Genomic DNA, 14028 nt, shown 5'->3' with positions numbered 1-14028 from the left:
ATAAGTATATGTAATAAATACCAAGAAATGCGAATCATGCGCACTCTCGATTTGAGGAACGATCCTCCGAGCGCCCGGCTGTAAAAGTGCTGCTTCTTAACACTTTCAAAACAGCGTTAAGGCGTCTTTTTGCCGACTTTTTGGTGTCACCGTCCCTCTCCACCCTCCTCCCCCTGGGTGGCGGCTCCTGCCCGCCGCTCCGCCTCACCGTGCCCGTGGGGCTCTCGAAGATCCCGACCCGTCCGGCCTCCAGCGCGCCGTACAGCGCCGCCATGAACCGCTCCTGGATCGGGTACGGCGTGTAGGGGAACGGGAACCGGCGGCCCCCGCCCGGGCCCGGCGCTGCGCCGCCCGCCACCTGCGGGCACACGGACGGTGCCGGTGCCGGTGCCGCCGCCACCGCCGCGCTGTCCATCCCGCCCGCCGCCGCCCCGCTTCGAACCGGAGACGCACCGCCCCCTTCCCGTGACGCTCCGGAAGGCCCCGGTCAGCCCCGGGCGGGCGGAGCCCTGGTAAACCCCCGGTTCCGTCAGGCGCCTGTTGCTATAGGTGTTGCTGATCTCTCTGGTAGCGCCTTGTGCCTGTCCCTATACATTTCATAAAATTACTGAATCAGTTTGGCTGACCCTCAAGATCACCAAGTCCAACCACTAACCCAACCCTGGCACTAAACCATGTCCCTAAGAACCTCATCTACACACCTCTTAAACACCTCCACGGATGGTGGCTTCACCGCATCCCTGGGCAGCCTGTTCCAACACCTGACAACCTGTTCCATGAAGAAATTTTTCCTAATATCCTACTCTTGCTGCTGCCAGCAAAGCACCAGAGCTGCAGAGTTGGGTGCGGGTACCGTGGAGGGCCCACAAGCCCTGTGACGGACACCTGCTCATCAGCCCCAGGCTTAGAGAAAAGAAAATCATCTCAGAGAACAATGTAGGAGTGAGCTCCTGTCCTCCCCTTTCTGGTCAGATTGCCCTCCACCGTGCCCAGTTCGGCACTGGGCTGACCCCCATTTACAATTTCACTCCCATCATACACAACAACAGAAAAGTGGGTTATACAGAGCAAAAAAATGGGTTTATTTAGGATGGAAACACAGAACCAGTAATAAAACATAGCAATATAGAGGAGGTTTATGTAATATACAGTCATTAGCGTAGTAATAAATGCAAATATAATAACACCTAACTGCTAAGGCTGAGTTTTATATGTTAATACTTTACAAACAATACTGAGCTAAAGAAGACTATCATAAAAAGGACTACAAAATTGCAAACAGTCTGTGGACTACCAGTAGGAAATCACTGTGCACCAGTTCTGAGTAGGACATCTGGTGGGGGAACATTTTTTTGGTTAAATAAGGTAAGGCCACATTTTTGCCCATGTTGGTGACCTGGGTTATAAAGTGTATCAAACCAGCAAGGACAAAGTTGGGAGAAGCTGCCACAGACTAGTAACGGGCAGAGTTCCAACTGGAAACGCTTGCACATCCGTATTTTCTGGGAACTGCTGCGACAGTTTTGCATTATTCAGCTGTCATATCAACCAGGCTTTGTGTGTGGAGGTAGGAATTCATTGCCCCGTGTGCGATTTGGAAAAGAAGAAGAAAAGACAAATAGAGTCAGGTTCATCTCCAGAGTCTCAGGCTCAAAAGATCTGGAAGCACCTTGTCAAACACTGGGTAAACTTATTACGTTCATGAAAAAACATATAATAGTTTGGGTTAGAAAGGACCTTCAAAGCTCACCCAGTCCAACCCCCTGCCATGAGCAGGGACATCTTCAACTGGATCAGGTTGCTCAGAGCCCCGTCCAGCCCGGCCTTGAATGTCTCCAGGGATGGGACATCTACCACCTCTCTGGGCAACCCGGGCCAGGGTTTCACCACCCTCGTTGTAAAAAATTTCTTCCCTGTGTCTAGACTGAATCTTCCCTCCTTTAGTTTAGAACTGTTACCCTTTGGCCTCTCAGGACAAGGGAATAAAAATTTTAAAAAGGGAAGGTAACAAAAAGAGTTTCTAAGACACAACTACAGTGTCTAACAAGCCAGACTTCAGACTTGGAACCAATCCGGCACTTTTTATTTTGATCTTTACTTCAGCTGGAAAGTTATTTTGCAAGCCTGGTTCTCCTAGTTGTTATTCTACCACATATTCACAGTCCTCGATTTAGCCAGAAGCTCAATGAAGTCACACAAGTGTGGGTCGTTCTTTTGAGTTGCCAATTTGCACAGCTCTAGCAGTGACTGGTTCACATTCTTCTCCAGGTGCAGGGCACACTCCATTGCAGTCAGGCCATTCTCCTGTTCCTCAGGCTGCCAGCACACTTCCTCAACTACCAGCACTCGGCTCCAAGGACTAACTCCCTGCTTCCAGACCTCCTAAAGGTTTTTGTGCCCCTGGGGTCAAGCAACCATCCCTGACACCATTCACCACATCTCCAGTCAGTCTCTTCCCACCATGGTTCTCGTCACCCACCTTCTTCACATGACCCCCCCAAACACCGCTTTTGTTTCCTGCTCCAGTCACCCACTCCAGCCCTATGGCAGAAGTGAGTGTGAAGTGAGTGTTCTCCTACCCACCATACATTTATAAGGTTTCTCAGCCACGTGGATTTTCAAATGCACTTGAAGCGTCGAGCTTTTCCGGAAGCTTTTCCCACACTCACCGCACTCGTAGGGCTTGGCTCCTGCATGGATCCTCAGGTGGGCACCAAGGGCCGAGCTGTGCCTGAATGTTTTGCCGCACTCCTCACACTTGTAGGGTCTCTCCCCACGGTGGATCCTCAGGTGCACGTTGAGAGCCGAGCTCCGACGGAAGCTGTCCCCGCACTCCACGCAGATGTGGGGCCGCTCCTTGGTGTGCGTGGTCTGGTGCTTGGCCAGTGTGGAGCGGTCGCTGCACCGCCGGCCACACTCGGCACACTGGTAAGGGTTGGGCAGGAGGTCACCATGATACACAGGCAAGGCCTTTCCTCCGTGGATCCGGCGGTGCGTGGTGAGCGCTGAGCTCTGGCTAAAGCCTTTCCCGCACACGGGGCACTTGTAGGGCTTCTCACCTGTGTGTGTTCGCATGTGGGTCACCAGAGAGGAGCTCTGCCGGAAGGTCTTCCTGCACTCAGCGCACTCATATGGTTTCTCTCCCGTGTGGATCCTCTGATGCCGAATGATGGCTGAGCTGTCTCGGAAACACTTCCCGCACTCCTGGCACACGTGGGGCTTCTCTCCGGTGTGGACTCTCCGGTGTATGATCAGGGAGGAGCGGTCGCTGAAGCTTTTCTCACACCGGGCGCAATGGAAGGGTTTCTCACCCTTGTGGCTTCGCTGGTGGACGATGAGATGTGAGTTCTGGCTGAAGCTCTTCCCACATTCATTGCACTGGTAGTGTCTCTCTCCCGTGTGGGTCCGCTGGTGCCTGATCACATTGGACCTCTGGCTGAAAGTCTTCTCGCACTCAGTGCACTGGTAGGGCTTCTCACCAGTGTGGATCCGCTGGTGCTTGATCAGGTCCGAGTTGCGAGTGAAACTCTTCCCACATTCGGAGCAGCTGAAGGGTTTCTCTGCCAGGTGGATCCTCTGGTGCTGGCTCAGGTATGAGCTCCGGCTGAAGTTCTTCCCACACTCAGGACACTCGTAGGTTTTCTCTCCCACCTGCTGAATCCAAATGGTGCTGTTCTCACACAAGGGTGGGTCTGGCTTGTCCCCAGAAAGGATCACCTTGCTAATGTGGGCTCTGTCACTGACCTCACACTCCCAGACTTCCATCCCATGCGGAGTTATCGTTCCCTGTCTCTTTCCAAAAGATGTCTCCACCTCATTTTCTGTCTCCAGCTCCTGTTTGCGGTCCTGTCTTTGATCAGTGTCCTGGAGGACATCTCCTGTGAGCTTTCTGGAGGGGAACAGATGCAGTTCAGCTCTCACATGACTTGCCTGATGAAGCTTTCCTTTCTGTGTGTCGCCCATGGTCCTGTCACCTGCTGGAGTGAACAAAGGAACTAGCAATGAATAAACACCCCTCTGCTTCTCTGAGGGAGAAGCCCAAACAGGGCAACCACAGAGACCTGCTGCACGTCTGCCATCATTAGCTAACAGTGCAGAAGAAAGCCCTTTGGTATCTTCTCTGGGCAGGATGAGGGCACAGAGACCGAGGAGCACAGGAAGGGAGCGTGACCCAAGGATGGGCAGCCACAGTGGCACAGATTGCAAAGAGGGTCTTCTGTCATACAGTTACAGCCCTAAAGGACAAAACCTGTCACTTGCTTCTCCTCAAAGTTCCCACACCTAGCGAGGTCAGGGGAACATCACCACTGCTCTCCTCAACAACCCCCACCGCAGCTACGTCTCCTCCCATTGCCCATGAATCACTGCTCTTCTTCCAGCATTCCTATGCTTAATCAAAGAAGTAAGCAGCCAACACCACAGGAACATCCACCCTGCCAAGCAGACTATTTTCTTTCTTCTTTCCAGTCATAGCCCTTTTCCTTAAAAAGAAAGCCCTACATATTCTGCAGCATCTGTATCTAGATTTTGTCTACAGAACAGATAGGCAAGTGAGTGGAATGACAAACTGTTTTATTAATCAAGCATGGAAATGAACATTTAGACTGAAACATATAGAGGCTCCTGGTTTTTTATTATTTATCGTCATATGGAAAACACACCTCGGAAATGGATCCTGGCAGGTGAGGTAAGCCGATTACTTGGACGGCACTGCTCACAAAGTTAACATCATCCCCTTACATGTGGGAGGTCCAAATATGAGATGAATGCAGTGGGATAAACCCCTCAGGTTTTGTTTCGGGTGATCTGCTGATTTTGGAAGACAACACCACATAGGTTATACTAATTTCCAAAGTTTTACAATACTCAGGGTTGAGAAACATTTGTAATACAAATAAAGGTATAGTGCCGGCCCAAGGCATTCACCCAAGGCAGCAAAATGACCAATAAAACATTAAAAATACCATCAGCGTGAAAGGAAGAAAAAGCCACACTTTGGTTAGTTATGTCTTCTAACATTCCGAGTATAGTCTTTGCTGAAAAATACACAGGATTTGATTTCATTTTAGATAGGCTCTTTCTGAAAGGGTATTAGAATCCCCAGGAGTATGTTTCATCTTTATTGTACCCTGCCTACGAAATCTTCCTGAAAGCAGAATCTATCTAGTATGGGAGCAGAAGAGGCGGGATGAGTGCAGAGCATGCAGCATGGTACATGCCAAATTTTCATCATTCAGCTCTTCCTTTCCCAGACGTGCTCTATTCAATTTCTCACCTTGTGAGCAATCTCTCTGCTGTCTCAGTGTTTAGCTGCTTCTGGCCACAAAGCTGTTCCTCTTCACTTCATCCGGCAGGTTAAAGCCAAGTCAAGGACTGCAGATCCTGATCAGAGGAAAGAAAACAAATGTAATAAATACCCATCATAGCAGAGTGAGATTACAGGAGAATAAGTATTTAAGGGATGAAAGCAACCAGAGGAAAATGACACCTAGAAACATGAGTCAGGGTCACCGCTTGTTCTGTCACGCACAACACGACACCACCGTTTGGGTCCAATAACCAGAACCAGCTCACGTAGCGACAACGGCATCAACAACACATGCTGGGGAGAGCTGCCTGCCAGCGTGCTGCCTGCTCACGAGTCCCTGGATGCTCCTCCTGCTGCACTTCCAGACCAAAAATGCTGCCTACTGAGTTTTGTACAAGAAAATATCAATTCCTCAAACCATTCTCTCTCCACCACCTTTCTCCCTAGTGAACTAAATCAGAACATAATGTGGTTAATGCAGTTCTGTTCTGCAGGCAGAGGAAGAACGCCACCTTCACAACCAGGCTGCTTTTTGCATCTGTCTGGAGTCCCGTTTATTGCCTTTACCAAAGGAATATTTTGCTCGATTGCTGTCAGTGGCTCGGTCAGGCACACGCAGGTCTGAAAGAGAGGAGAGATTTCGGTCTGCTCACACATTATCCACTGGAGCAGTCCAAAGGCAGAATTTCCTGTCCTGTTCTCCAGAAAAAATGGCAATTTGGCTGCCTCATTCCAGATGGAGTTTACAGGGCTGGCAGCAAACAGAAAAAAACCCGAGTCACACACACCTGTTTGTGCATGAGCACCATAATGATTTAGTCAGCCAACATGCAATTCCACTTCTCAAGGATCTGTCTTCAGAGCAGAAGTAGGCTGCACGAGAGTGGGGTTTGTGGGATAGAAAATTAGGTCACCCATTTAGCTTTACACTACATTTGTGCGGTGGTGTTTGTACAGAGGCATTTTAAGATGCTGAGGACTCAGCGACATCCTAGAAATATACAGGCTATGGAGAGGAAACGCTTAAAAACTGTGTATGTGAATGCCAGCTCTGCAATGCCATTGCACCATCTTGGTCACATGGATTCCCAACATGCCATCAGGAACAAGTGTATATAATTACTCATGACTGGGTGTTCATAAGAAAAATAAATGTCCTTTCAAATGAGATATTGTGATAGATGTCGGTTGCTAGACTCTCCCAAGGACAGAAGGAAGACCTCCCCACCTGCATAATGCCACCGTGATAAAAGAAGGCCCCTGGCAAAATGGAGAGCTGACATGTTGTTGGCTGTGCCTCAGCCTGGAGTCACATCCTTCCTGCTCCCCACCATCCTCTCCACAGTAGATGTGATGGGCATCAGCCCTTGGGGAGAGGTTATTTCCAGCCCTCCCAGCAGCAGGCAGCAGCTGCAGGCTCCGATCCCAGCTAAGAGACAGGGAAGCTGAGGTCTCCCTCCCCATCCACCCCCCATCCTGCGAGCATATTAGTCCACATGCATCCTGAAATGGCGGGTAAGCACCTACAGAAGGCAGAAAGCAGATGCAGGAAACATCAGATGCTGTGCAGAGCCAGACAGGTTGTGGGATACAGCAGAAAAGTATGTTGTGCGATGTGTAGTAAAGATCTGGTCCCCTAAACAGACAGGAAACCCGAAATGCCACTGAGCACCAGATGAGATTCCAGTCTCCAGAGCGGCCACATTTGGACAAAGATGAATCCCCAAGCAGTGTCTTGGCTGATGAGGTACCCTGGTCCTTACAAGGCCAGTCGAGGAATGAGAGAAGTGACCTGTAGTGTGGGGAGGCCATGGGCCGCACCAAGCTCCTGTGACAAGGGACAGACAGAGGCTCCAAAAGAACTGCACCATGAAGGACGTGGCTGGGCAGCGGTGGGCAAGCCACTACTGAGACCATCTCAGAGAGGCATGGAGAACAGAAGGCTGCCGTGGATGTCAGCCCGGGGAGACCAAACATCCTGCTTGGGGCTTTCTCTGAGTTTGGACCCAGCAGCATGGCGAGAAGGAGTGCAGACCCCACTGCCACAAGAAGTGGGCTGTGTCCAAACTCAGCCTCAGGCTGGTGGCCTCCACTGCTGTCCCTAACATAAATCCAGCGGTGGGCAGCACGCTGGCCCAGCAGCAGGGCAGGAAGGAGAGAAGATGGAGGGAGGCGTGGGCAGGAGGCAATGGAAGAGAGAACAGTGAGAACAGAGGTGTCTGTGACACCACCAGCCAGGCTCTCCTGGGGGAACCTGGCAGGTCAGGACAAGCACGCAGGCAGGAAGGAGGGCAAAGCGGCAGAGGTGACACCTCTGGCAGTGCAGGGGGACCCAGGCTGTTACAGGGCCCCCCTCACAGCGTGATGTCGGCCATGTGGGCTTGTCTGGTTTTGTCCGGTGAGTAGGAAACATCTCTCCTTCAAGCCAGGTTGTGAGGAAGCGTGTCCAACACAGCTGCTCTTCACCTCTCCCCATCACTCCTCAGCTTTGGCAATTTGGAGGCCAGAGGAAGAGACGTGACCATCCTTGAATGCCTCAGGTGCAAAGACCTTGGGTACTTAAAATTTTGCCTGGTTTTCACTCATTGTAGCTGGTAATTTACTCATCAAGGAGGGCCAGAGAGTAACCAAGTTGCTGGGGAGGAGGACTTGGAGTGGAGCTGGTATTTTGTTCATCAGGGAGGGCTGGAGAGGACTTGGAGCTGCACGCAGAGGGCAGAGGCTGGAGCAGTGGCAGAGACTGGAGACACAATGACAGGGACAGTTGGTCACATAAACCAGACACAGGTGCAAAGGCAGAGATCTAGCCTTGACCTGCAAGGCCAGAAGGGAAGAGCTGGCCAGGTGAAGTGACAGGGGAGGCAAAGAGGCCTGAGAGAGGACCTTGGTTAAAGACAAATAGAGAAGGATGTAGCTGGAGCAAATCGAGAGAAAGGCCAGGCTGCTCTGGCCACATCCTAGTGGGAGACCATGGAGGGGCCCTATATTCCCCGATCCCCTCACTCCCTTGCTTTCTGCAAACAGGGTCACTTGGCAAAGTGTGGTGCTCTACTCTCCTACTGCCGCACCAAGTGCTCAATAACCCCTGCCGTTCTCTTAGGGAGAAAGTTTCATGCTTTTGTTTGATCCTGCTACAGATACATAGGTGTTAATCAGACAGAGGCCATGAGGAAGTTTTTAATTTGTTTTTACTAAAAGAAAAAAAGACATCATAAGTTAAGAGACTATTACAGAGGTTGCAAAGCCGAACTTGGAGCCCACCTGAATCACAGTTATTTTGCAACCTTAGATTTGTTCCCCCTGTGCATGGACTTAGCAACCCAGCTCTTTAATTACCTGGCTTCACTTTTTTCACATGGATTTTGGCTTCTTCAGTCCATGGATGGACACTGCCTTTCTAATGAGCAGCTATTCAGCACGCTATGTCACCCTTACTGTTCAGTGTTTGACGCTCTGATTTATTTACGGATCCCATTTGTATGCTCTGGTTTAGACAGAATGACTCATTTTGTCATGAACTTTCTCATACTCTATGTTTCAGTGCTTCACAGCTATTAATTGGTTTATAGTGATTTTGCAAGTGGCAAAATGAGGGCAGAGAGGTATTAAAGTCAAAAACATCCACTACTTTTAGAACCTCAGTTTGAGATATCTCAGCCCTGTCTTCTCAGAGTACATATGCTAATGTAGTACTTATTTGCCATTCAAAATGCACCACATGTAAACTCCAAAACTGCAAAATAGCTCAGCCTTCCTATAAATAGCAACCTACAAGGTATGGAAAATGCCATTTATGACACACTAAGGAAGCTGGTACTTGCCTAGCATCACACAAGAGCCTCTGTGGTGTAGCCAGGAATAAAACCTACTTATTGGAAGAGTATCTGCAAAACTACCCTTGCCCTTCCAGCATCTTCCTGACTTATTCTTCCATATACCTTCCAACCTGTGGGAAATAGGCAGATGTCCTGAATATAGTAAGTGCCTATGCACAGCAACTGATTTCCTGCCAGAGCAGGTCCAGTCTCTACACTGAAGAAGCTGCAAGTCTTAAGCAAAGAAAAGTAGGTTGCTCTGTACTTAAAGAATGTACAAAAAGCATATGCAAGAGGAGATGAAATTAAGATTGCACACAAAGCGTTTATTTGGGCACATCTAACCCCCAAATGTTTGATTTCACAAGCTTTCATAAAATTCTTTATAATGAAGAACTAGCTTTAAGTCTTGCATATGTGTTCAGTGAATGCTTGGACCACTGTAAGAGCATACACACATCCACTGGGGCACGCCGTGTTAACTCAAGGAGTCTGGACCCATTTAACCAGAGGAAAAGAATTTGCAGAGGCTAAATATTTTGAAAGCAATCCACGTCCCTGCACCAGCCTCAACAGCAAAGCTGCATTCCCAGTTTCAGCCAGGACTTCCAAGATGTTTCTCTCAGTTCAAGACTTGAATCTCCAGAGCTTTGGTCAAGGTTCCTCAGCTACGCACTGTCCCCAAAATACTACACCCCTTTCCATATGGGTGGGGCAGGCTCTCCTCAGGTCTAGACCCACATGTTAAGCATGTTACTGCATTTCCAGTAATCTTATTGCATTTCCATAATGGACTCTGAATCCAGAGAAGGCAGCAGAGACCTGAGTTCAGCCCTCCAGCTCTTTTGAGTGCACCATGGTTAGCATTTCCTGCCCCCCGACCCCCTGCTTATTCTGTTTTTCACCAGTGCTCTTGGGCTGGGGCTGCATAGCTGGCGGGAAGGCGCAGCAGCTGGGAACACCCCTCTCCGACCAGGAGTACCGCCAGTTCTTCATGTCCCTCCGGGCCGCCGGCCGTGCCAGGACTGCCTGCCTTCTTCGCATGTTGTACGGCTGCCAGAACCCCCTGGTGCAGAGACTGGACAAGTATGAAAACCATGGAGCCATCCCTGAGGGTAAAGCTGACCACGACTCCCAACGGCAGGCAGATAGATGGGGGTCCTGCATGGCCAGCAACTGGATCTGATCGCTGGGAGGGGATGTAGACTCATGAAGTGATGGGGGAGAGGGGTGGGTAATGATCCTGCAGTGAAGAGAAAACACCTGCTTGTGAGCATTCTCTCTCGCACTCCATCGCATCCATGTGTGCCCCTAAGGCACGCCCTGGGTCATGGAGATGACCAAGAAGTGGTCAGGTTTCTCCTGAATTTCAGGGAGACACCCAAATGGCATGGGGGTTTTCATGGAGGGATGTCACTCCACAGTGAGGTTATTGCTGAGGGCTGGTGGTACCACAGCACTGGAGTTTATCACTGAGTCTGTGCCTTTATTTGTGTCTTTCTAGGGCCCATATGCTCCGAACTGCCAGGAAATCCTTTCTTCCCCAACTTCTGCACCTTTTCTCTTTATCGCTGTACTAGGAAATGGTATTTCATTAAGGTGAGTTATTTAGCTATTTCCTGAAGACCACGGTATGCCGAGCAATGAACAGGCAAAAGGGAAAGCCCTGAAAATGAGGAAATGGGAAAACAGGAAGCTAAAAGACAGGGAAGACAGAAGGGAGCCATGGGGAGCCCACCTTCCAGGGGCACTCACACCAAGCTGACTAGCTTACACAGATGGCACCTGCAGCCACTTGCCGAAAAGGAGACTTTGCAGAAGGTATTATTGAAGATTATTAATCTTTGAGGACCACGTCAGCTCTTATCTCCAGCTGTTATTTCCAGCCAAGTTGAGATAGTCTAGGTTACTGCAGGAGAAAGGGTGATTGATTCAGGGTAGAAGGAAAGGCAAGCAAAGAGAAATACAACCGGGAGTCACAAGAAGAGACTTATGGGGAGCCTTGACAAGGAAGGAAGAAGGTTTCTCTCCTTTCTTGGGCTCATCTTTGTAGGGAGAGGGAAAGATGGGACTGTGCAGTGAGTGCTAATCCCACAGAACAGGGGAGTGGCTAGGTCTCTGCTCCTGAAGTCCACTGCCTCTACAGAGGTGTATTTTCTCCTCCACAGAGGACTGCATGCCCAGGAGAGCTGGGCAGAACACAAGCCTCCAATGACATGGCTATGAGCAGTGATGCCATGTCTTCCACCATCTTCAGGCCCCAGCTCCTTTTTCCCATGTCTCCAGCAACTGCCCAGCCAGCTCACTCCATCACTGACACAAAAATAGTTGTGATCCCCGCCTCTTCACCTGAGTCAAAGAACATTCAACCAAATCCTTCTGACCCACATGCCACAGAGGTGACGGCCAGAGGCCAGCAGCAAGGACGGCTGCCCACCAGTGACATCCAAGATCTCCTCCTAAGGCTACAAGACACCTACGTGCAGAGTTCGGCGCAGACACTTCAGTGGCTGTTGACCATGGGGAACGCAGCGAGGGAGACAGACGTGCGGGCTGCCGCCCTGAGGCTGCTGGCGGACCTGAACAACGCCAGAGTGTCTGAGCGGCCAGCCAGCACTGACACATGGCACAGAAGAAAGAAGTGAGCAGCAAAGGAGGAGGAGCAGCTGCTGTGGCTCTTCTACGTGGCACAGATTCAGATATGCTGTCTCAGAGGAGATGTGTGGGAAGAGGGAAACATGAGGAGGAGTCCTCCTTCCTAGGCCTGAGGCATCCTCAAGACTGACAGTGCTTCCCCAGGCCAACAGTGTGGGAAACAAGGTGCAAAGCCGTCTTTTCCGAGTGCATGGGAGAACCCAGGCATATGAAATGGTATTGCTCAGGATTCAAAGAGAAAGATGTCATCCTCTTGGAAATAACTGTATTGAAGAGATACTGTCCTCTGCCACAAAACCAGTTCACTTGCTGTTGTTCAGTTTGAGAGATGGCTATTCTTGAACAAGACAAGATGGGAAAATAATTCATTTTTCCTGCTTGGGGTTGTCCCACTATGATTAGCTCTTTGTTCTGGGCATTGAATTGTGTCATTCAATGAACATCATGGGAGAATGCTGGCCTTTCTCCATCAAGTATAGGTGTTTCTGCTGAAAAGCAGAAGAATCTTCTTTGGAAGTAGGTGTGTGAATATACACATATATATATATATACATACAAGTGCAGGAAGGCCTTACCCTGCAACAGAACTGCTGGTCTAGCATTCTCCTTCTATTGGTGTTTGTACATGGTTGTCACCTACTTGTGAAATAGATGCTAGGAAACACACAGGATAAATACTCATTTTAAGAAGCTCCTCTTGTCTCTCTCAGAAAATCAGAGAGTGATTTACAGGAACTTTGTCTGAAGTGCTGTTCCTTTTATAAACACTGGATATACCTGTAAGTAAAGCTGTGTGAAGCCATCTGGAGCCAGCACTTACTGCTAAAAGCAGAACAGGAACTCTTCAGAAACCAGCTCTGGTTTTCTGAACCTCCACTCAGAATGAGCTTACAGCTACCTCAAACCTACTCTAAACTCCAGAGGTTGGTTTTGGCTTTCAGGAAACCACCGTTACAGTGAGACTGCCCTATTTACCTTTCCTCCCACAGGCCTTCTTGTAATCTATTCCACCAAGAGCTGTGAGGAGAAAGGGCAGCTCTCCCTGTGGATGCAGCACACCAAGTGTATCCCTGTGGAGAGGGTCAAGAATATCTGTTCCCCTTAATCTGCATGACACAAACACAGCTGAGTGAAATATAGGCTCTGTCTACATCCATTGAAGAGAGCTTTTAGGAGAAGAAGAAGATCCTTAGAAGAAGATCTCAAATTTACAGGTCCTCTGTTTGTCCTAGGAAGCATAATCTTTCCCACAGCTGAAGGCAAGTTGTACATAGGAGGAAAAACTTGTTCACAGAAAGGGCTGTCAGGCATTGGAACAGGCTGCCCAGGGAAGTGGTGGAGTCACCATCCCTGGAGGTGTTTAAAAGAGGCATAGATGAGGTTCTAAGGGACATGGTTTACAGGTGGACTTAGCAGTGTTAGGTTAACGGTTGAACTCGATGATCTTAAAGATCCCTTCCAACCAAAACAATTCAATGATTCTAAGAGTGCTTGCTTTCATGCACAGTCCTTACTGGGTGGGATTCGTAAGAAAACACAGCCTGCCTTGGCCTTGTCCTTGGCATACCGGCTCATTCTCTTCTCCCTAGAAAGAGCCCAAAGCTGATGGATCCCTGCTCAGGCTGCCTGGGCAGTGGCAGCCCCTCCAGCCCCACAGCAGGGCACCCCCAGGGCAGTTCTCGCAACAGCTCCACTTACCATCATCACCCTCCGTTCCTGTTTGGCAGCCCTCGCGTGGATCGGTGCACGCGTGGGGTCGCCAGATTTGCCCTCAGCGACCCGAACCCTAAAGGTTTCCTAATCAGATGGCTCCGGCCTGGCCCTCCGCGATGCCACAGCCCCGCGCCGCGGCCCCGGGGCCGCCCTCCGGCAGCCGCTCGTCTCCCGCAGGGACCGCCCGCTCCTCACGGGCCGTGCCCGGGCGCGGTCCCCGGACACCTGCCCCGGCCCAGCGCCGCGGCCCCGCGGGGTCCCCGCCCGCTCCGCTTCCCCGCGCCCGCCTCGACAATGTCTCGTCGCTTCCCAGCGCCCCGGGAAGCCCCCCGCGCTGCCGGCCCGTTACTTGGCAGGGCTCCGCTCGCCCGGCCCGGCCCCCTCCACCCCGGCGCCGCCCCGTTTTTGTCGCGGCGGGCGCGGAGGAGCCGCGCTTCCCCCGGTGCACTTACCGGAGCCGGGGCCATGTGAGCGGCGGCGGGGCCGAGGGGAGGCGGGGGGCGGCGGCGGGGCCGGGCGGCGGCGCTGCGGGGCCGC

General features: G+C 50.8%; 3 protein-coding genes across 9 annotated transcripts in view; 1 reads left to right on the top strand and 2 right to left on the bottom strand.

The window, feature by feature from the left end:
• The window catches only part of DDX11 (DEAD/H-box helicase 11), a 33707-nt gene extending 19734 nt beyond the window's left edge, over nucleotides 1-13973 (bottom strand). The window contains exons 1-2 of one of the 3 annotated variants that reach the window (XM_065035316.1): nucleotides 13944-13973; nucleotides 5276-5382 (exon numbers count right to left, since the gene is read on the bottom strand). Coding sequence is in view for 1 of the 3 variants with exons in the window: in XM_065035303.1 (XP_064891375.1) it covers nucleotides 209-415 (207 nt within the window). In the remaining 2 variants the exon portion in view is untranslated. Of the gene's footprint in view, nucleotides 1-208; nucleotides 473-5275; nucleotides 5383-13943 lie in introns of those variants that run through there. The other 2 variants (XR_010467122.1, XM_065035303.1) reach the window with 2 other exon arrangements.
• Nucleotides 1059-13974, bottom strand: LOC102091005 (zinc finger protein 501). Of its 5 annotated transcripts, none has more exons than XM_065035373.1 (3): nucleotides 13944-13974; nucleotides 5276-5382; nucleotides 1059-3977 (listed from the first exon to the last, which is right to left on the bottom strand). In XM_065035373.1, exon 3 carries the CDS (start codon nucleotides 3961-3963, stop codon nucleotides 2542-2544), a length of 1422 nt encoding a protein of 473 aa, XP_064891445.1. In that variant the 5' UTR covers nucleotides 3964-3977; nucleotides 5276-5382; nucleotides 13944-13974; the 3' UTR covers nucleotides 1059-2541. The 5 variants fall into 5 exon arrangements, with proteins under 5 accessions (XP_064891445.1, XP_064891473.1, XP_021140444.1 ...); XM_065035401.1 differs by having other exon boundaries at nucleotides 1059-3974; nucleotides 13944-13973; XM_021284769.2 differs by lacking the exon at nucleotides 13944-13974 and adding an exon at nucleotides 4662-4809 and having other exon boundaries at nucleotides 5276-5386.
• LOC110357345 (acrosin-binding protein) lies at nucleotides 7549-12220 on the top strand. Its single transcript, XM_021284773.2, has 4 exons — nucleotides 7549-7706; nucleotides 10032-10238; nucleotides 10628-10722; nucleotides 11292-12220. Exons 1-4 carry the CDS (start codon nucleotides 7673-7675, stop codon nucleotides 11766-11768), a joined length of 813 nt encoding a protein of 270 aa, XP_021140448.2. The 5' UTR covers nucleotides 7549-7672; the 3' UTR covers nucleotides 11769-12220.
• Nucleotides 13975-14028: the final 54 nt, after the last annotated feature.

Source organism: Columba livia, chromosome 1, assembly GCF_036013475.1.
Source record: "Columba livia isolate bColLiv1 breed racing homer chromosome 1, bColLiv1.pat.W.v2, whole genome shotgun sequence".
Classification (NCBI taxonomy): domain Eukaryota; kingdom Metazoa; phylum Chordata; class Aves; order Columbiformes; family Columbidae; genus Columba; species Columba livia.
Note: the sequence above shows the minus strand (reverse complement) of the source record. Positions and strands in the feature narration are given on the sequence as shown.